This window comes from Somniosus microcephalus, chromosome 13 (assembly GCF_052327205.1).
Source record: "Somniosus microcephalus isolate GS21.2 chromosome 13, FLI_Smic_1.0, whole genome shotgun sequence".
NCBI lineage: Eukaryota > Metazoa > Chordata > Chondrichthyes > Squaliformes > Somniosidae > Somniosus > Somniosus microcephalus.
The window spans coordinates 124,821,627-124,846,650 of NC_140999.1; the positions used below are offsets into that span (position 1 = coordinate 124,821,627).

General features: G+C 45.0%; 1 protein-coding gene across 2 annotated transcripts in view; it reads left to right on the forward strand.

Moving 5' to 3' along the window:
• Positions 1-25,024, forward strand: part of LOC147108583 (pleckstrin homology domain-containing family G member 4B-like) — a 204,408-nt gene that overhangs the window by 93,940 nt on the left and 85,444 nt on the right. For both annotated transcript variants that reach the window (XM_086005270.1, XM_086005271.1), the window contains exons 5-8: positions 4,447-4,570; positions 7,116-7,209; positions 11,703-11,789; positions 20,041-20,157. In XM_086005270.1, the coding sequence (XP_085861396.1) occupies positions 4,447-4,570; positions 7,116-7,209; positions 11,703-11,789; positions 20,041-20,157 (422 nt within the window). The remainder of the gene's footprint in view (positions 1-4,446; positions 4,571-7,115; positions 7,210-11,702; positions 11,790-20,040; positions 20,158-25,024) is intronic.

A 25,024-nucleotide genomic window follows, 5' to 3' on the forward strand; every position in this document is an offset into this window, starting at 1 on the left:
TTTAAAGGGGTGCAGGAACAGAGACCTGGGGGTGTATGTGCACAAATCTTTGAAGGAGGCAGGACAAGTTGAGAAGGCCGTTAAAAAAGCATATGGAATCCTTGGCTTTCTTAATAGAAACATAGAGTACAAAAGCAAGGAAGATATGCTAAACCTTTATAAAATACAGGTTAGACCTCAGCTGGAGTATTGTGGCCAATTCTGGGCACAACACTTTAGGAAGGATGTGAAGGCCTTAGAGAGTTTGCAGAAGAGATTTACTGGAATGGTACCAGGGATGAGGGATTTCAGTTATGTGGAGAGACTGGAGAAGCTGGGGCTGTTCCCCTTAGAGCAGAGAAGGTTAAAAGGAGATCATGAATGGTTTTGAGTAAATATGGAGAAACTGTTTCCAGTGGCAGAAGGGTCGGTAACCAGAGGACACAGTTTTAAGGTGATTGGCAAAAGAACCAGAGGTGACATGAGGAAACACTTTCTTACACAGCGAGTTGTTCTGATCTGGAATGCACTGCCTGAAAGGGTGGTGGAAGCAGATTCAATAGTAACTTTCAAAAGAAATTGGATAAATACTTGAAGGGAAAAATTTTACAGGGCTATGGGGAAAGAGCAGGGGAGTGGGATTAATTGGATAACTCTACCAAAGAGCCGGTACAGGAATAGTGGGCTAAATGGCCTCCTTCTGTGCTGTATCATTCTATGATTCTATGACATACTCTGTGCAGGATGCATGCATTTTTCTGGTGATATAAATCTTATAGAGGTGGAATGCTGGCTAAGGATCTTGATGATAGTGGGAAGGTGACTGGGGAAAGAGCAAGTCAGCAGTAGCCTTGACTTGATGGTGTCAGAGTAGATTGGCCATTACTATGCGACGCTATCATGTCTTAAGTACAATCCCCAGCACTTACACCATCCATACTTATCACAGACAGCCATCTATATCAGGCAAATGGCATTAACCATTTGCCATTAGCATAGGAGTTAATTACAAATGCGCTGCTTATAACGTATTGAGGGCGCCGACTATTTCAGGCAGTTCAATAAGATTTTTCCCTGTACTGGCCCATTTAAGAAGCTCTGCCGATTTCAGCCAAGGTTGGGTCTTGAAGCAGCTTCAATCAGCTGTTTGCACCTGGTTAAAGTGTGATCCCCTTAGTGATGAGAATCAGGATACAACTGCAAACAAGTGGGAGAAGCAGTTGCAAAATGCAGATTACCTGTTTTATAAACTGAAAATGCTGGAAATACTGCCTGACCTGCTGAATATTTCCAGCATTTTCTGTTTTTATTTCAGATTTCTAGCATCTGCAGTATTTTGCTTTTGTTTCAAAATAAAAGAAAGGACTTGCATTTATATAGCGCCTTGCATGACCACCGGACGTCCCAAAGCACTTCACAGCCAATGAAGTACTTTTTGAAGTCTAATCACTATTGTAAAGTAGGAAATATGTTGGTCACTTACATTTTTGGTTTTACTGTCCACTGTGTATAGCAGGTAAATCGCGTTAACACCAACACCCCTCCTATAAACTGTGGGGGCAGTAATAGATGACTCATACTAGGATATTAAGGTGATTTTTAAAATCTGATATTGAGTTGTTCAGTGCTTTCCATATGTGTTGGAAAATGTATATACATGTAGTAAACAGCATATCACTAAAGAAGGTCCAGTGACCTGAAACGTTGGCCGCGATTTTGGCTACCTCGGCGGGTCCAGGGCGGGCAATGTCGGTGGCAGGTCCTGACCCCGCTGCTGGCTTCAGCCCACTGTGTAGAATGATTTTACTGTGGCGGTACCACCGGGTGTCCCTTACTTATAATACATAATTCCCTTTAACTTAACTATGTATGTATATAACTTACCTGTTCGGGCCGTTGCCCCTTTAAGAACGCGACGTAACGTGGTGATGTCATGGCGCGCATGACGTGACTCACCCAGATGTGAGCCGGCCCAGCTCGGCCTCCCGCTCCCACGGCGGCCGCTGGCCCGGTTCGGCCTCTCGCTCCCGCGGCGGCCGCCGGCCCGGTTCAGCCTCCTGCTCCCGACTTCGGCCACAACGGCCAGCTGCAGTGCCGGGCTAACGCGCTGACGTCATCACGCACATCACGTGACCGCCCTAAGCGCGGGCAAACGTGGTGACGCCACGACGCGCATCATGTGACCGCCCCAAGCGCGGGAAAACGCGGACAACGTGATGACGTCACGACGCAAATGTGATGACGTCATCACGCAATCCACAGGACTGCGAACTCAGTCCTCGTGGCGTCCCCGCTGGGGAAAGACCTACTCCAAGGCTCTCCTGCATCCATCTCTCTTACCTGCTGTATTTCATCTGTTTCCTGTACCTACCTGTTGGAATTCGGTTATTCTTGAATTAAAGAACTTCTTGATTGTTCTCCTGAAGTCGAACTCGATTATTTAGTAGGAATTCGTCCAATACCTACTTAGGTGAACCCGAATACCTACATTACGTTGATTGGGCTTGTTAAGCCCACACAGTGCGATTGCCAGCCAATTGAAGGAAGCGGGTCTGGTGACATAATTTGATGACACGTCATCAGCTGGTTTCCTTAAAGGGACCGTGCGCAAATTGATTTTGACAGTTGTGCTCTCAGTGTTCTACAGCACTGAGGCACTGCAAACACTGACAAGCACTGCACAGAGGTGCATGGCTGCACCCAGGCTCTCGAATGACTCCCTTATAGAGGGAGTCACAGCACGCAGGGAGGTTCTCTTCCCTTCCTATGGGTGGAAGAGACCTCCCCAGGAGACCAACACAGCCTGGTTGCACATTGCACAGGAGGACACAAGCAGGGATGTCGTCAGGAGGACCAGGCTGCAGTGGCACAAACCTTTCAATGATCTCAGTAGATCACAAAACGTTACTGCAAAGCCACACTCAACCTCATCCTGCTGTGCCACTCATCACATCCCCATCACTCTGCCTTCCCTACTCTAATCCTGCACATCCTTACTCACACCAACTTACCTTGCACCTCCACCCATCCCTCTTTATCTACATTATCACTTTCCCATCTCACTAGCCACCCCTCACACTCACCCTTTTTCTAGTCCAAGCATATCAACTAACAACACATAAGGGTAGGCACTTGGGTGTTTTAACCAATGTTCATGTAAAGTTTCTGTTAATGTGATGTCAAACATTGAAACCTTTATTTTCAACATATTGCATTCTTGGAGAGATTTGTGTGCACCTTTGGAAGTGGCTTAGTGAGTTGGAGTGAATGGTGAGACATAACGGTACCGCCCACAATGGTGATGAGTGTGAAAGGAATGGCTTTGGCATTGCATGGATGCTTTATGGTGTTGGTGTGGGGTGGTGCCAACCTGGCGCATCGTGTGGCAGCTAGGGTGTACAGCGTCAAGTGAAGTAAATCTGGCCATCGTGATGCCATGCCTGGCGTCCCGGGCAGCAATGTTGTCGGGTGCTGATACCCTCTGTCCTGTGCAGCATCAGGTGATTGCAGAGAAGGTTGGTGTTGTTGTTGGTGCTGCTGGTGTTGGGGATAATTGTGGTGGGATTCTGAGAACAAAGGTGAGATAGTTTCAAGGGTACCGATGCTGATGTAATAGATGGCAGGTGAACTTGAGATGACAGAAGCGATCTGTCAATGGTGAGAGAGGTTGTTCCAATGAGGTGACACTGGATAGAGAGTTTACTCCAAACACTTGCAACCTACATAAAGCTCAATCTGCCTTCCAAATGCAGTAAGCAACAGCTTCTGAGCTTGGAAACTGAACAGCTGTGAGATGGGAGCTTTTATAGTACATTTGCAGCTGTCCAGTAGTGAGATGATTCCATGGTCATACATTTCCCGACCTGCTTACCTGACATGATCCCCAAGCAGCGTGGACCCCATGGGCAACCTCGTCAAATGTAAAGGTGAGCTCAAAGTACTTCTTATTGAGCTGTTAACAAGGTCATAATGACCTGAATTGCCTCCCCCGCCGCTGTGTGTCGGGTCTGTTCAGCCCTGACAGGCCCGACATCTGGGAAAGTCACGTGGCGGCGGGTTGACATCGGGGTCCCGACCCACTGTCAAAAAAATCCGCCACCACTGAACCCCCGAAAAATTCCTCCCTCTGTTTCTCTCTCCACAGATGCTACCTGACCTGCTGAGTATTTCCAGCTTTTTCTGTTTTTATTCCAGTCAAAAATGAGTTAGGAACATGGAATGTTAACAGTTTACTTTCATGGATACTGGAAATTTCTCCTCCTCTGGGCATTGTGGCAGATGTGGAGAAGCTTCTCACTCCGTGTCTGGGATTTGCATTATAAGTACATGTGTTCTATATATGCTGGAAATACGTCTTTGGTACAATATGGTATTGAGCGAGTGCCAAAGCAATTTAATGAGAGAGCTGGATGAATGGTTTACAAAGAACTTATTAAGAAATTTTGCATTCTTTTCTAATCTTTGCAGGAAGCAGGGATAAGGCAGGGAGAGCTGTGTTACAAGTCTGCACTGATAATAGGCTCCTGCAGAGCCGGACCTGCACCAGCGATGACCTTGCCAGACTCCTCCTGTACTTCTGCAACATTCCCAGGTGAGACTTTCCTTCAGTATCGATGCTTGACGGCAGGAAGCCATTTCAAACTTCGAGGAAACGCACATTTTTCAGCTCATATTTCACCGTTGCAAAAATAAAGCCCAGTACTATATGGGACAGAGTGCAGGCAGACTGATGTGTTTAATAGTGTGAAAATTATTTCTAGTCATAACAGTGGTACTGTGTTGGCCAGCCAAAAAATCCAACTCCACTCAGACTTGGCTGGTCTGTTCAGACCAGGGCAGGAAACAAGCTTTAATCGGCTTGGCTTAGCTTGGCTAGATTTGGATCCTTGCTTGAAAAAGAAGAATGTTCTGTGGTTCAAGAAGCTCGGTGCTGAAATGATGAAAAGCTCGAAGCTGAGACACGTTCTCACTTGTGCTACTAACTTAGAACTCGGCACTTTCAGTGCTTGGCTCTGAGGATCAAAAGAATTGGGTCAGCTCGTGGCCAAGTTGAACTGCCTGCAATTATTAAGCTGTCTGTGTACAAATATGATTTCTGGGACATTGGGAATCAGCACTGCACAGGGCTGTCAGTGTCAGAATGTGGTTGTCCTATACAGTAGACCTTGTTTTGTTTATTTCATTCAGTTACAGGCAAAGTGTTCTTTGTAAATTACGGTCAAAATGATCCAGAAAAATAGTAAAACTGCCTTGATCCTGGTGTGACAGCTTTATTCTGTACCTTTCTATAAGTGTCCAGAGATTCCAATTATCTGTTGATAGCTGAACCATTGTTTGCAGTACGGCAGTAAAAAGTCAACATTGACTGTTTAATACTGCCACCTACTGGCAATAAAAATATAATTTGTAATGTAGTCCACCATTAGAAAGAAAAGAAAGACTTGCATTTATATATACACCTTTCACCGCTTTACCACCAATGAACTACTTTTGGAGTAGTCACTGTTGTAATGAAGGGAAACACCAGCCAATTTGCGCACAGCAAAGTCCCTCGAACAGCAATGTGATAATATTGGCCAGGACACTGGAGCAAACACCACTGCCCTTCTTCAAAATAGTGCTTGAGAGTGTAGACGGTTTAACGTCTCATCCGAAAGACGGCACCTCCGACAGTGCAGCACTCCCTCAGCACTGCACTGGATTGTCAGCCTGGATTTTTCACTCAAGTCACTGGAGTGGGGCTTGAAACCAACCTTCTGACTCCGAGGCGAAAGATATAGCAGAGACCATAAGGTAGTCTCCCTTAACCTATCCAAACATTCCAACAATTATACTCCTAATACAGGCTAAGCACCAAGGGATTTTATTTCATATTTGTTCACGTGATTTGGGTGGTACATTTATTGCCCACAACTGCCTGCCATGAGAAGGCGGTGGTGGGCCTTCTCCTTCAACCACTGCAGTCCGTGTGGTGATGATGCTGCCACAACAGCAGTAGGCAGGGAATTCCAGGATTTTGACCCAGTGACAATGAAGAAATGGCGATAAATGCCCATCAAGATGGCGTGTGACTTGAAGTTGATGGCGTTCTCATCATATTTAATTTATTTTACTCATCTAGTGACCAAGTGCTTTCTAAAGACCCAATCTGTAACTGACAGCTGAAAATTCAGTTGCTTTGCGCCTCCCAATAGTGCCCTAAGAGGGCGCTAATGGGGCGCAAAGCAACTGGCACCTGTGTGCGGCGCCGCCAACGCCTCCCGCGAAATTCAGCGGGAGGTTAGTAGGGGCGGTAACCGTTAGTGCCCCGCGGTGCTGGGCCGCTGGCGATGACGTCATCACCGTGCACAGTGTCCCGGCTGCGATCTTCGGTAGCGCACCCTGACTTACCACCAGACGCTATGTCCGACGGGGTCAGGGGGGCCTACCTGCAGCCGGGGCAGCGCTATTTAAAGGGGAGGTGCCGGGCGGCCATTTTTGTTGCTGACTGCCTGCCAGCACCTGCCTCCTCTGCCGTCCCCGGCCTCCTCTGCAGCCCCCCGCCCCCCCCACCAGCGGAGTGCCAGCTGTGCTCCATGAGCCCGGCACTTCTCTTGAGTGCCGGGCTCTTTTGCTGGCACTCCGATCCCTGGTGGCTCAGCTGGTCCCTGGGTCGCGCTGTGCAAGGCCGCTCCCCTTTAAGAAAGGGAGGAAGGCCTGCAGCACCGCAGCACGATGTGCCGCAGCACAGCGATATTCTCTCGCAGTGCCCCAAGAGGGAGGCGGGGTGCTTCCAGTAGCGCCTCGCCCCTCTCTTGGGGCGCTACCGGTGAATTTCAGCCACGGGGGGCGCTAAAAGTAGTGCCCCGACGAAGTTAGCGCCCCAGCAAAGTTAGCGCCCCAAAAGGGGCACGACTCAATTTTTTCCCCCAAAGGGAGGAAATTTCTTCTATTGATTGTGAACAGGAGAAATTCCAGCCATAGTTTTCTCACATTGATATGGACAGTGTACCTTGTTCCCATGATGCACTTAGGTCTTTTGGACATCCGCAATTAATTATTCCAGTGATCATAAATGGCAATCAAAAAAACAGAAGTGCAAACTTGATTGTATAGCACGGATGCTTTAATTTTATTCTAAAACTTTCTTATCACAGGAAGGAGGTTCTGGATCTGGGATTGACTGTTGTTGTGGATGCCAGGAGACATCCACCTCATCTTGCATTATTTAAGGCTTTTGGAGCACTGCAGGTGAGCATGGCTAAATATCAGATATGGAATGTCCCATGGATATTTTTAAAGGCTCATCCTTACTTCTCTTTGTTAATACGAACATACTAACAATGACGGACAGGAGAAGACCCACTGGTCCATCAGCCTGTCCCACACAACTGCGATGCCTTGTGCATCACAATATATACACTCTCCACCCGGAAGACATGTCACCTCCTGGGAGAGGTGAAGAACCCAGGCTGTTTTGAGGGGAGAAAAACTGGAAAATTCCTCTGACCTCCTTTAGACGATCGAAACTAGTTCAGTGGACCATCCTGATTTACGTTACAGGATACTTACTTCTTGTACATGGTGATCTCCACCCTAACCAAAAACAGGTCCAGCTCTCGCTTGAAGGAATTCAGGAATCTCTGTTCACCGCACGAGCTGGCAGCCTGTTCCACAGGCCCACTATTCTCCGGAAAAAGAACCACCTCCTAACATCTAATTTAGTTCTGCCTTTATATAACTTGAGATTGTGACCCCAGGTCCTCCCTAATCTATTTAGTTGAAATAATTTGTCTACCTAAACACAATCTAATCTCGTCATCATCTTGTAAAGCTCGATCAAATGGAGGTCAAATTCATAAATTCCAATTGAAGACATCACTTATCTAAAGCAAAGGTTCCCCAGCAGTGGGGTGTGCTATGCAATCTACTTTCGTGTTAAGGTTGTCACCAAATGCTTTCTCTAATCTCTTCACCCAGCTTCCCACATCATCAATTTTTAAATTATTTTAAAAAATGCATGAATTATATATAAACTAAAAATGATTTGTGGGGCAGGCCCTGATTTCCAGTCTGCCACATCCCACCCAATTCTTCCAATCAGCCATTGCCATGCACCTGATTCCCCTAATCTGCTCCTAGTTCCGATCTTCATTCAAGTCTATTTCTTCCCGTGCAGTAGTTTGAACAATGCATGTGATGGGTCAAAATATGCGACAGAGAAAAATGGCAGAGAGGAAAAAAAAACAGAGACCAGGAAAGCAGAGGAGGAACAGTGAAAAGATGTAAGAAAGGAAAGTGAGAAAATAAATAAAGAATCAGAAGAGAGAAAAATAGAAGTGAAAGGAAAGAAATAGAGAAGCAGGAAGGAAGAATATAAAAGAGTGGAGGAGAGATGTAAGTAGAAGGGAAGAGGAAGAGAGAAAGGAACAGAACTGAAGGAGGAGAGAGGTAAACAGAAGTGAAAGAGAAGAGTGAGAACGTAAGAAATAAGAGCAGGAGTAGGCCATACGGCCCCTCGAGCCTGCTCCGCCATTCAGTGAGATCCTGGCTGAGCTTCTACCTCAACTCCACTTTCCCGCCTGATCCCCATATCCCTAGAGTCCAAAAACCTATCATTAGATTAGAATATACTCAACGATTCAGCAGCCACAGCCCTTTGGGGTAAAAAATTCCAAAGATTCACAACCCTCTGAGTGGAGAAATTACCTCCTCATCTCAGATAAATGGCCGACCCCTTATCCTGAGACTTTGCCCCCCTGGTTCTAGACTCTCCAGCCAGGGGACACAACCTCTCAGCATCTGCCCTGTCAAGCCCCCTCAGAATCTTATATGTTTCAATGAGATCACTTCTCATTCTTCTAAACTCCAGGGAGTATAGGCTGAATCTACTCAATCTCTCCTCATAGGTTAACCCTCTCATCCCAGGGATCAATCTAGTGAACCTTCGTTGCACCACCTCTGAGGCAGGCATGTCCTTCCTCAGATAAGGAGACCAAAACTGTGCAAAAAATTTGAGAGTGATAGCAATGTAAATTTAGCAAAGCATTGTTTTAAGTATTATTCACCAGTAGCGCTATCCATAGCTAGAACAAAACAAAATGCATATATATTGTGCCTTTAACATATTAAGAGGTATGTTTGGAGGATGTTTTTAAAAGTGGAGACAGCGGTAATAAATTGGATGGGTTTCGGGGCGAGTTCCAGACCTCGGGGCTGAGATGGCTGAAGGTTTTGCCACTGATGGTGGAGCGGAGGGGAGGGGATGTACGAAAGGGGGAGATCTTCATTTCTGAGTCTCCCTACTAACTAACTGGACTAAATAACGAAATAAGTATTATTAGTTATAGTCTTAAGTTTGTATTGTTTTTATTATGTAACTGATATGCAATGCACAATGATGCTTGAATAATCATGCTTTTCAAACTAGTGTAATATGCCCTGGGTAGAAACGGTTAGATTTTAAAATGGTGCTGGGCCTTGCTTGGCCAAATTAAAGATACAGGCCTAGATTTTCAGTATAGACAGTTTTGGGGCGCTAACCTTAGCGCCCGCCCGAAGTTAGCGCCCGCCCCAAAGTAGCGCCCCGTTGCCGGAAATTCAGTGGCTTCGCCCTAAGAGGTTGGTGGAGCGCTAAAAGAGGCGTTCCACTACTATCTTTAGGCGCTAAGCCGGCGGTGCAGAGCGCTGCGCACGGCAGACACTCTGGTGCCAGTGAGCTCTTAAAGGGGAAGGGTGCATGTGTTTTTTTGCAAAGGCAGAGTCTGGGGGGGAAAAGACGAAGAAGAAGAAGATAGGAGGAGGAGGAGGAGGAGGAGGAGGAGGAGGATACATCATTCACAACACACTGGTTCCTTCCATTATAGTGCAGGAGGAGGGCCCTTTAATTTGCGCTCCCCAGGGTGTGTTGCGTTCCATTTTACTAACGCACTGGACGCCAGCCGCACAATCGGGCGGTCCGACTGAAGTTTGGATTCGGGGCGGCCAAAGGGCGTTGCACGAGGATGTGACGTCATTTTCTGCGCGCGCATCCGGGCGGCCGCTAAACTTTGCGCCAGCGCTAACGGGCAACTTAATTTGGGGCGGGGCGCAAACTGCACTGCGCCCGGGCGCTACACGCATAGCGCCCGAAAATCACTTCTCTTAAGGCGCTAACTGCTGGCGCAAGCAACTGAAAATCTAGCCCACAGTCAGCAGTCTAACCTGCCACACAAACAGCAGACAGCTAGCCTGGGAAGCAAGGTCAAATGTGGCTGCCACTGTGTGGAATGTTATAACATCCGCAGGGAATTAAAACCACAGTCAAACGGCAAGGACACCATATCGCTACCTATGGAGGCATGTTCCATTTGTGTTGCCATAACTACCCCAGATATGAGTCTTGATGGTCAAAAATAGATGATGTCAGGGTGTCATGAGAGGAGGACCTGACAGGGGCAGGCGGGTTCTTTAGGTACGTGGCATCCCTGTAATTGGATGGGGGGGGTGGGGGGTTCAGCTGTAAGTTAATGATTGGGTTAACTGCTCCCCATAGGCTTTGTTGGGATGAAGGAGTATAAGGAGTGGTCTCTCAAACACTTAGTTTGTAGAGGGATTCGGCAAGAAGCTTGGAAACATCCACCAGATGAACCGAGGAGGGTTTTGGATTGGCGGAGGACCCACAAGGGTCACACTGGGCTGACAAACGAGCCGAGAGGGCGGGTCCGACCTGTGACATTCGCGTCTTCTACCCAGGGCCCAGCGGGTAATATAAACCTTGATTGCACCTTGTTTAACTACTGCTCAGATGCTGTAATGTATCAAGTCTCACTTTCACTGAATAAAATATAATTACTGTCACCAATACGGGTCAAGTCGAATCTTTTAGAACTTGGGAGTGAAAGGGTTAATTGGCACAGACTCAGAAACTCAACAGGGGAGATTCAGAGAGGCCAGAGTCAGAAGAGCAGACGCCACAAGTTGACACAGGGCTTGGGGAGGTTGCAAAGGTAGAGAGGGGTGAGGCTTGGAGGGACTTGTAAATGAGGACAAGCATTTTTTATTCAAATTGTTGGCGGATGGGAAGCCAGTGGAGATTGACAAAGACAGGTGTGATAGGCAAGCAGGGCGTAGTGTGAGGTAGGATGTGGGTGGCAGAGATTCGGAGAAGCTGAAGTTTATGTTGGTGGAGCTCAGGAGACTGACGAAGAGAGCATTGAAAGCTCAGCCTAGGTTATGTGCTCAGGACCTGGGAGTGAAACTTGAGCCCAGAACTCCCTGACTCAGAGGTGAGAGTGCTAACAGAATGAAATAATTTGTATAGTGTGGGAGTTAGTGACAAACATTGGGATAGATTTTGGTCTTTACCAGCTAGGCATAAAACTTTGTCATAAGGCAGACTGCAGAAAGGAAAATTGGATGGCATGCCCATAGCAGAGTCCTTCCAGTTTTCCTTCCACTAATTTAAACAGAAGGTAAATCAGGTAGACTCCATCGTGGGTGTGGATCTTCACTGCCCGATTTCCCTCTGTGTGCTCCACGCAGGTGATGCTTTACACCCATGCGGTAAAATGGAACCCCACCCCATTTAGAAAATGCTGCAGCAATAACGAGAGGCCCACCAAAACTGAATATGTGACTATCCAAGTTGAGTTTGTGTAAAGTTGCAATGTCATGTCTGGGATGTGGTATTCTTGCACAATCTATAAATATATATTGTATAGATGTTTCCACTATTTCAATCACTTTGCTGTTTAATTCTGCAGGAGTTTTCTCCCCACTCCATTCATTGTGCCCTGATATTGACAGATAAGGAGGCAGCTCTCAAGCTGGAGAAATGTCCAGGAATATCAGTAAGTGTCATTTATACCACTTGAGAAATCCAAACTGATACTGATTTACTCCACACGGACCTGTTACATTAGCTCTTTATGCTTTCCCATATATACATATCTGTCCTTCATTTGGGAGCTTGTGATGGTCTGGGTCTTGCATTAGTTGCTGTTAGTGCCACTCTATACTGGCTGACAGGGCATTCTTGTCAGGATGGCAGAGGTTTCTATGCCAACTTCACTACCCCAGCTCTTCAAGTATCCCAGCAATGCAAGGTACTGAGTTGAGCAGCACAGCTGAAAACTGCCCAGAACTTGAATCAAGGGTTAGGATTTAAAGGAGGATCCTGGCTAGAACACTATACTACAACAACACAAAAGCAAAATGCTGCGGATGCTGGAAATCTGAAATAAAAACAGAAAATGCTGGAAATAGTCAGCAGGTCAGGCAGCATCTGTGGAGGGAGAAACAGAGTTAATATTTCATCGATGATCTTTTATCAGAACTGGAAAAAGTTAGAGATGTAACAGATTTAAGCAAGTATAGAGGCAGGTAAAGGGGGGTTAGGAGGAAAGAACAAAAGGGAAGGTCTGTGATAGGGTGGAAGGCAGGAGAGAGTAAATGACAAAAGGTATGATAGTGCAAGGCAGAAGGAGATGGTAATGGGACAAGTAAAGAAACACAAGATGGGTCTAGAGGTGGTGTTAATGACAACAGTAGAATCATTACCAGCACCTGCTGTCCGAAAAAATGGGAGCATTGGTTATGATCTGAAATTGTTGAATTCAATTTTGAATCCGGAAGGCTGTAAAGTGCCTATTCAAAAGATGAGATGCTGTTCCTCGAGCTTCTGTTGAGCTTCATTAGAATAGTGTAGGAGGTTGAGGACGGAGGGGTCAAAGTGGGAGTGGAGCAGAGAATTGTACTGCTAGTCACTGGTTTGACCCACAGATGAACCTGCTCTTTTTGAGAAAATATTTATGTGTGTAAAAGATGAGTCAAACATGAAGATTCAGATCAGTGAGCTCCACCTTAACATCCCATTTGGTAAAACACATAGCCCCGTTTATGAAAAATTAGAGAGGGCAATTGGGGAAAGTTAAATGAGTGTGTAATTGGGACTTTTAAAAAAACCTGCCCAAAAGTAGCAAATTTCTGGCATTTGTCATGCGTTTACAGCATTGCACAAAGTGTTTCTGTTGTGTTTTATACATTTATAAAATATCATCTGCAAATTTTGATTGAACACAAAGAGCAGAAGAAACAGAAACATGTCCACGCGCACACACACACACAGACACAGACAAACACAGACAAACACACACACAGACACACAAACACAGACAAACATGCAGATAAACACACACACACAGACAAACATAAACACATGACAAACACACACACAGACAAACACACACACACAGACAAACACACACACAGACAAACATACACACACACAGACACAGACAAACACAGACACACACACACAGACACACACACAGAGACACACACACACAGACACACACACAGACGCAGACAAACACAGACAAACACAGACACACACACACACACAGAGACACACACACACAGACAAACACACACACACACAGACAAACATAAACACATGACAAACACGCAAACACAGATAAACACACACACACAGACAAACACACACACACACAGACAAACACACATACTCACAGACAAACACACACACAAACACACACACACAGACAAACACAGACAAACACACACACAGACACACAAACACAGACAAACATGCAGATAAACACAGACAAACACAAACACATGACAAACACACACACACAGAAACACACACACAGACACAAACACAGATAAACACACACACAGACAAACACACACACACACACAAACACATACAAACAGACACGCAAACACACACAAACACACACAGACACACACACACAGACAAACACAGACAAACACACACACAGACACACAAACACAGACAAACATGCAGATAAACACACACACACAGACAAACACAAACACATGACAAACACACACACACAGACGAACACAAACACAGAGAAACACAAACACAGACAAACACAAACACAGAGAAACATAAACACAGACAAACACACACACAGATAAACACAAACACAGACAAACACAAACACAGAGAAACATAAACACAGACAAACACACACACAGATAAACACAAACACAGACAAACACAAACACAGAGAAACATAAACAAATGACAAACACACAAACACAAATAAACACAAGACAGACATAGACACACACACAAACACATACAAACAGACACACAAACACAGACAAACACACAGACATGCAAACACACACAAACAGACACACACAAATACACACACACAGACAAACACAAACACACATACAGACAAACACACACACAGACAAACATAAACACATGACAAACACGCAAACACAGATAAACACACACACACAGACAAACACACACACACACAGACAAACACACACACACACAGACAAACACACACACAGACAAACACACACACACAGACAAACACAGACACACACACACAGACACAGAGACACACACACACAGACAAACACACACACACAGACAAACATAAACACATGACAAACACACAAACACAGATAAACACACACACAGACACAAGCACAGACAAACACACACACACAGACAAACACACAGACACGCAAACACACACAAACACACACAGACACACACAAACACACACACACAGACAAACAGAGGTAAACACACAAACACAGACAAACACAATCACACACACATACAAACATAAACCCATGACAAACACACAAGCACAGATAAACACACTCACACAACAAACACAGATAAACACACACACACAGACAAACACACACACAGACAAACACACACACAGACAAACACAAACACAGAGAAACACAAACACAGACAAACACACACACAGATAAACACAAACACAGAGAAACACAAACACAGACAAAGACAAACACAGAGAAACACACACACAGACAAACACAAACACAGAGAAATACACACACAGACAAACACACACACACAGATAAACACAAACACAGAGAAACACAAACACAGACAAACACAAACACAGAGAAACACAAACACAGAGAAACACAAACACAGACAAACACAAACACAGAGAAACACACACACAGACAAACACAAACACAGAGAAACACAAACACAGACAAACACAAACACAGAGAAACACACACACAGACAAACACACACACACAGACAAACACAAACACAGAGAAACACAAACACAGAGAAACACAAACAGACAAACACACACACAGATAAACACAAACACAGAGAAACACAAACACACAAACACAGACAAACACACACACACAAACAGACAAACACACAGATAAACACACACACACAGACAAACATAAACACATGACAAACACACAAACACAGAGAAACACAAACACAGACAAACACAAACACAGAGAAACATAAACACAGACAAACACACACAGGCAAACACACACACAGACACACAAACACAGGCAAACATGCAGATAAACACACACACACAGACAAACACAAACACATGACAAACACACACACACAGCACGGTGGCATAGTGGTTAGCACTGTAGCCTCACAGCGCCAGGGAGCCGGGTTCAAATCTGGCCTCGGGTGACTGTCTGTGTGGAGTTTGCACATTCTCCCCGTGTTTGCGTGGGTTTTCTCCGGGTGCTCCGGTTTCCTCCCACAGTCCAAAGATGTGCGGGTTAGGTTGATTGGCCATGATAAAAATTGGCCCTTAGTGTTAGGGGGGATTAAATACGTGGGTTTACAGGGTTACGGGGATAGGGCTTGGGTGGGATGGCTGTCGGTGTAGGGACCGGGTGCTAGGGTTTGGATGATCAGCCATGATCTCGTTGAATGGCGGAGCAGGCTCGAAGGGCCGAATGGCCTACTCCTGCTCCTATCTTCTATGTTTCTATATTTCACAGACAAACACAAACACAGAGAAACATAAACACAGACAAACACACACACAGATAAACACAAACACAGACAAACACAAACACAGAGAAACATAAACACATGACAAACACACAAACACAGATAAACACAAGACAGACATAGACACACACTGACAAGCACAGACATACAAACAAACACAGACAAACACACAGACACGCCAACACACACAAACAGACACACAAATACACACACACAGACAAACACAGAGAAACACTCACACACAGACAAACATAAACACATGACAAACACACAAACACAGATTAAACACACCCACAAACACAGAAAAACACACACACACATATAAACACACACAGACAAACAGACAAACACAAGACAGACATAGACACACACAGACACACAAACAAACACATACAAACAGCCACACAAACACAGACAAACACACAGACACGCAAACACACACAAACAGACACACACAAATACACACACACAGACAAACACAAACACACATACAGACAAACACACACACAGACAAACATAAACACATGACAAACACGCAAACACAGATAAACACACACACACAGACAAACACACACACACACAGACAAACACACACACACACAGACAAACACACACACACAGACAAACACACACACAGATAAACACAAACACAGACAAACACAAACACAGAGAAACATAAACACATGACAAACACACAAACACAGATAAACACAAGACAGACACAGACACACACACAAACACATACAAACAAACACAGACAAACACACAGACACGCAAACACACACAAACAGACACACAAATGCACACACACAGACAAACACAGAGAAACACTCACACACAGACAAACATAAACACATGACAAACACACAAACACAGATTAAACACACCCACACACACAAACACAGAAAAACACACACACACATATAAACACACACAGACAAACAGACAAACACAAGACAGACATAGACACACACAGACAAGCACAGACACACACACAAACACATACAAACAGACACACAAACACAGACAAACACACAGACACGCAAACACACACAAACAGACACACACAAATACACACACACAGACAAACACAAACACACATACAGACAAACACACACACAGACAAACATAAACACATGACAAACACGCAAACACAGACAAACACACACACACAGACAAACACACACACACACAGACAAACACACACACACAGACAAACACACACACACACAGACAAACACACACACACAGACACAGACAAACACAGACACACACACAGAGACACACACACACAGACAGACAAACACACACACACACAGACAAACATAAACACATGACAAACACACACACACAGATAAACACAAACACAGACAAACACAAACACAGAGAAACACACACAGACAAACACAAACACAGAGAAACACACACACAGACAAACACACACACACAGACAAACACAAACACAGAGAAACACAAACACAGAGAAACACAAACACAGACAAACACACACACACAGATAAACACAAACACAGAGAAACACAAACACACAAACACAGACAAACACACACACACAAACAGACAAACACACACACACAGACAAACATAAACACATGACAAACACACAAACACAGAGAAACACAAACACAGGCAAACACAAACACAGAGAAACATAAACACAGACAAACACACACACAGACAAACACACACACAGACACACAAACACAGACAAACATGCAGATAAACACACACACACAGACAAATACAAACACATGACAAACACACACACACAGACAAACACAGAGAAACACAAACACAGATAAACACAAACACAGAGAAACATAAACACAGACAAACACACACACAGATAAACACAAACACAGACAAACACAAACACAGACAAACATAAACACAGACAAACACACACACAGATAAACACAAACACAGACAAACACAAACACAGAGAAACATAAACACATGACAAACACACAAACAGATACACACAAGACAGACATAGACACACACTGACAAGCACAGACACACACACAAACACATACAAACACAGACAAACACACAGACACGCAAACACACACAAACAGACACACAAATACACACACACAGACAAACACAGACAAACACAGATAAACACTCACACACGGACAAACATAAACACATGACAAACACACAAACACAGATAAAACACACCCACATACACAAACACAGAAAAACACACACACACATATAAACACACACAGACAAACACACACACAGACAAACACAAACAAAGAGAAACACAAACACAGACAAACACAAACACAGAGAAACACACACAGACAAACACAAACACAGAGAAACACACACACAGACAAACACACACACACAGACAAACACAAACACAGAGAAACACAAACACAGAGAAACACAAACACAGACAAACACACACACACAGATAAACACAAACACAGAGAAACACAAACACACAAACACAGACAAACACACACACACAAACAGACAAACACACAGATAAACACACACACACAGACAAACATAAACACATGACAAACACACAAACACAGAGAAACACAAACACAGGCAAACACAAACACAGAGAAACATAAACACAGACAAACACACACAGACAAACACACACACAGACACACAAACACAGACAAACATGCAGATAAACACACACACACAGACAAATACAAACACATGACAAACACACACACACAGACAAACACAAACACAGAGAAACACAAACACAGATAAACACAAACACAGAGAAACATAAACACAGACAAACACACACACAAATAAACACAAACACAGACAAACACAAACACAGAGAAACATAAACACATGACAAACACACAAACACAGATACACACAAGACAGACATAGACACACACTGACACGCACAGACACACACAAACACATACAAACACAGACAAACACACAGACACGCAAACACACACAAACAGACACACAAATACACACACACAGACAAACACAGACAAACACAGATAAACACTCACACACGGACAAACATAAACACATGACAAACACACAAACACAGATTAAACACACCCACATACACAAACACAGAAAAACACACACACACATATAAACACACACAGACAAACACACACACAGACAAACACAAGACAGACATAGACACACACAGACAAGCACAGACACACACACAAACACATACAAACAGACACACAAACACAGACAAACACACAGACACGCAAACACACACAAACAAATACACACACACAGACAAACACAAACACACATACAAACACACACACAGACAAACATAAACACATGACAAACATGCAAACACAGATAAACACACACACACACATAAACACACACACAGACAAACACACACACGCAGACAAACACAAGACAGACATAGACACACACAGACAAGCACAGACACACACTCAAACACATACAAACAGACACGCAAACACACACAAACACACACAGACACACACAAATACACACACACAGACAAACACAGACAAACACACACAGAGAGACAAACACAGACAAACACACACACACACACAGACAAACACAGACAAACACACACACACACACACACAGACAAACACACAAACAGACACACAGACAAACAAACACACAAACAGACACACAGACAAACAAACACACATGGTAGATTTTACACAAACCTCAATACAGGAGTGTGTGTTATACTAGTGTTATAGCTATTACTATTAAAGAGGCTGGAAATGGTTGCTAGGATTTTTGTAGTTATGTTATTATTGTTCTTAATTATGTTTTTCAAACACAAAGCCATTTCTTAAACATTTTACAATTATCAAAAAATCTAAGTATAAATGTAAGACTGTTGTGTGAAGACACGATGGTTAAACACTTTCAGAGCACGATTACGGGAAAAGTAATTACTTGCTTGTGCAATTTTTCCCTGACCACTGAAAGCATCAAGTGAAAACTATATGGATAATTCCTTAATCGGGTACTCCCGGAGAGGAGCATGGAAACTCCTGGGTCTGTAACCCCTGATGATTCATTCATTCATTTAAATTGATCAAAAATCAAGGTTTGTGGGCCCATTATTTTCCAGCCAGTGTTCCATACAAGCATCGCTCCTCACCAGGGGAAACCAGACCAGGGAATCAGTCCTTATAGGATAAAGAACTGCACTTTAATAGATAACTTGAATTATACAAAACATATTGTTTTTGTTTCATCAGATGGAAGTTTTGACATCCTTGAAAGCCCTGTACAAGTTCATTGACAGCAACCAGCTGACTGAGAATCTGGAGGGGACATTTCCTTACAATCACTCTGAGTGGATTCAATTCCGTATGGTCAGTAATACACAGAACGTCACTGAGAAACTGTACTAAATTTAATAGACAGCAAAATCTTGTATTACATTTTGTATTCATTTCAGTCATTCCAAAAACATATTGATAAATATGTTTTTTTCATTGATTGCATCAGTTTAGATGTGAAGTTCTAGTATGATGATAATTGAGCTCAGTATGTACCTCTATTGGCTTTTCTCACATACTTGCACATGTTGCTCAGATTGGGCCTGAATTGGGTTGGTTAGTCTGGGCCATGATGTATTATTGGAGAGTGTGCCCAAGGTGAGGGATGTTTATGAGACTTGGTAGGGCACAATGGGCCATGCGGGAAAACATTTTTGGAACAATTGGAAGATGGGATTTTTAAAATTTGTTCTTGGGATGTAGGAGACGCAGGCAAGGCTCCATTTATTGCCCATCCCTAGTTGCCCTGAGGTGGTGGACCTGCTCCCTGAAACGCAGTCCTTGGAGTGACGGTGTTCCCACAATGGTGTTAGGTAGGCAATTCCATAATTCTGACTCAGTGATAATGAAAAAAGCAGTGATGTGTGTTCAAGTCAGGATGGTGTGTGACTTGGAGGGGAAATTAGAGGTGATGGTATTCCCACAACATTGTTTCTCTTGTTCTTTGTGGTGGTAAATGTCGCAGAGGAGGGAGGTGCTGTCGAAGTAACCATGGTGAGTTGCTGCTGCACAGTTTTTTTTATTTGTTCCCGGGATGTGGGCGTCGCTGGCAAGGCCAGCATTTATTGCCCATCCCTAGTTGCCCTTGAGAAGATGGTGGTGAGCCGTATTCTTGAACCGCTGCAGTCCGTGTGGTGAAGGTACTCCCACAGTGCTGTTAGGGAGGGTGTTCCAGGATTTGACCCAGCAACAATGAAGGAACGATGACATTTCCATGTCAGGATGGTGTGTGACTTGAAGGGGAACTTGCAGGCGATGAGGTTCCCATGCGCCTGCTGCCCTTGTCCTTCTAGGTGGTAGAGGTCGCGGGTTTGGGAGGTGCTCTCGAAGAAGCCTTGGCGAGTTGTTGCAGTGCATCTTGTAGATGGTACACACTGCAGCCACGGTACGCCGGTGGTGGAGGGAGTGAATGTTTAAGGTGGTGGATGGGGTGCCAATCAAGCGGGCTGCTTTGTCTTGGATGGTGTCAAGCTTGTTGAGTGTTGTTGGAGCTGCACTCATCCAGGCAAGTGGAGAGTATTCCATCACACTCCTTACTTGTGCCTTGTAGATGGTGGAAAGGCTTTGGGGAGTCAGGAGGTAAGGCACTCGGTGCAGAATACCTAGCCTCTGGCCTGCTCTTGTAGCCACAGTATTTATGTGGCTGGTCCAGTTAAGTTTCTGGTCTATGGTGACTCCCAGGATGTTGATGGTGGGGGATTCTGTGATGGTAATGCCGTTGAATATCAAGGGGCGGTGGTTAGATGCTCGCTTGTTGGAAATAGTCATTGCCTGGCATTTGTGTGGCGCGAATGTTACTTGCCACTCATCAGCCCAAGCCTGAATGTTGTCCAAGTCCTGTTGATCATGCATACTGCAGCCACAGTACGCTAGTGGTGGAGTGGGTGGATACTGAGTCCAGTGGCAGGGGCACTAATTAAGCAAACTGCTCAGTCCTGGATGGTGTCAAACTTTTTGTGTGTTGTTGCGGCTGCTCCCATCCATGCAAGTGCTAAGTATTCCATCACACTCCTAACTTGAGCCTTGTAGATGGTGGAGAGGCTGGGAAGAGTCAGGAGGTGAGACACTCATCACAGTGCAGCTAGCTCCTTTCTTGCACTTGTAACCATGGTGTTGATATGTCTAGTTCAGTTTAGCTTCTGGTCAAAGTTGACCCCCCAGGATGTTGATGTTGGGGATTCAGCAACGGTGGTGCTGTTGATGGTCCCCAGGAGGGAGTTGAGCTTTCTCTTGTTCAAGGTGATCATTACCTAGCACTTATGTGGCACGAATGTTACCCACCACTTGTCAGTCCAAGTTATCCAGGTCCTAATGTAGGCTGGTGTGGGTTGCTTCATTATCAGAGGAGTTGTGATGGAACTGAGTGCTGTGGATTCATCAGTGAATAGCCCCCACTCCTGATGTTATGTTGGAGGGCTGATCATTGATGAAGCAGCTGAAGGTGGTTTGGCTGAGGAAGCAACCTTGAAGAACTGCTGTAGTGATGCCCTGAGGCTGTTCTGACTGATCTCCAACAACCCCAACCATCTCCCTTTGCATCAGGTATGACTGCAGCCACTGGAGAGCTTACTCGTTGACACTGCAAAAATGTATACTACATACGCACTAGCACAAATAGAAATAGTAGAATTTCTCTCTGTATCACTGTCATTTACCGGTAGAATTTATCTCTATTACGTTATTTAGAAGTACATCATTGCTGTCTTCATCCCACCATTGCTGGATCCCTCATCCAAACCGTCATGATCTTGGCCTAGTGGTAGATCTCTCAGCTCTGCGTTAGATGGTATTGGATTTCCCCCTCAGGGACTTGAGCACACCATTTAGGCTGACACTGCGTGCAGTACTGAAGGAGTGATGCATTGTCAGAGGGGCTATCCTTTGAATGAGATGTTAAACTGATGACGCCTCTACAGGATGCAAAAGACCCTTATTTGAAGATGACATGGGGAGTTCTAGTGTCCTGGCCAGCTCTTATCCTTCATTTAATATCTCCAAAAATAGATTAACTGATCACTGATTACATTATTGTCTGTGGGAGCTTGCTGTGTAAAAATTGGCTATCCATTTGCCTACAAAACAACACTTCATAAACAATTCATTGGCTGTGACGAGCTTTGGAATACCCTGAAGACGTGAAAGGCACTCTTATGTAATTTGTAATTATGGTTACCAGAGCAATGAGGCAACATAATGCCTCAGGGAATTGTCCAATTACATTGTAGGTTTTATCGCTGAACCAAATAGGTTCTGCACCTTCCAATTCACTTGCACAAAATTTTCCATCAATCCCTCTCATGAGAAATGTTGTGGAAGTGAAAAAGGCTTTGCCACCGGAATACAAAAACATCTTCTTCAAAAAAGCACTCTTTCAAATGTTCAGCTTTACTTTGACATAAAAGTGAAAATGAGGTGTTAGAGTCTGATGGTAAGGATCATGGGGTAGAAATTGGTATGCGTTGCTCCTGTTTCTCGGGCGTAAAGTGGGTGCGAAACATTCCAATTTAGCAGTGGGACAGCCTGCGCCCAATCTGCGCAGGTGTTGGTCCCACTGCTAAATTGGTGGGGTCCATTTTTTAGGCATCCTGGGTGGACACCTAATACAGGCATTAGGACCTTGAATATGTTAATGAGTGGCCCAATGCCTTCAGGAGGATTAAATTATAGGCTGCTTGTCATGCTGGCAGTGGCCCTCAGGTAAATCCCATCGTTGCCGAGGGGTTCGATTGCATCCACGGAGTACAACATCGCTAAAACAGATTATCTGGTCATTATCACATTGCTCTTTGTGGGAGCTTGCTGTGCGCAATTTAGCTGCCGCATTTCCTCCACTACAACAGTGACTACACTTCAAAAATGCTTCATTGGCTGTAATGTGCTTTGGAATGTCCTGAGGTTGTGAAAGGTGCTGTATAAATGCAAGTTTTCTTTTCCGTGGAGCCGGGAATAGCATCCCTGCTCATCCTGGCTCCACATTAAAGTAAGGTTTTTTTAATAAAAAGAACATACCTGTCGATTGGCAGCTGCTGGTTATGCTGCAGCAGTCTCCTGTGAGGCTGTGGAATGCATGACAGGAGTTAGTGATTGAAGCACTGACCATGTCAGCTTTTAATGCGTAGGTTATATAGGTAGTTCAGGGATCATGGGATAAAGAGATACGGGAATACAATGGGCACTTGGGATTAGGACAACTGCTCACTTGGAAAATAAATACCAACATGGACTGGTTATGCCAAATGGGGATTGTAACTCTATAAAAGACAGCTTTCTTAGGCCTAAAAATTCAGTTGCTTTGCGCCTCCCGTTAGCGCCCTAAGAAGGCGCTAACGAGACGCAAAGCAACTATTGCCCGGGTTCGGCGCCGCCAGCGCCTCCTGCGAAATTCAGCGGGAGGTTAGTGGTGGCGGTAACCGTTAGCGCCCCACGGTGCTGCGCCGCCGGCGATGATGTCATTGCCGTGTGCAGCATCCTGCTTGCGTCCCGGCCGTGATCTTCGGTAGCGCCCCCTGACTTACCGTCAGATGCTATGTCCGACGGGGTCATGGGGGCCTACTTGCAGCCAGGGCGGCGCTATTTAAAGGCGAGGTGCCGGGTGGCCATTTATGTTGCTGGCCGCCTGCCAGCACCTGCCCCCGTTGCCATCCCCGGCCTCCTGACCAGCTCCCCCGCAGAGTGCCGGCTGTGCTTCGTGAGCCCGGCACTTCTCTTGAGTGCTGGGCTCTTTTGCCGGCACTCCGATCCCTGGCGGCCCAGCTGGGCCCTGGGTCACGCTGCGCTAGGCTCCTTCTCTTTAAGAAGGGGAGGAAGGCCGGCAGTACTGCGACGTGACGTGCCGCAGCGCCGCGATATTCCCTCGCAGCGCCCCAAGAGAGAGGCAGGGTGCTTCCAGTAGCGCTCTGCTTCCCTCTTGGGATGCTGCTGATGAATTTTGGCCACGGGGGGCGCTAATTTTTTTGGGGCGCTAAAAGTAGTGAAGTCAGCACCCCAAAGGGGGCGCGACTCAATTTTCCCCCCGTTTACCTTGTGTCCCTGGTATTTGAATCATTCACCCTAGTGAAAAATATCAATATAATGTTAAGAAGCAAAAGCTAGTAGTTATACATTTTAGTGAACATGCTTTTTCATATACTGTAGATTGTTGTGCATTCGACCTGAGATGAAAATGCAACAGTTTGCTGAT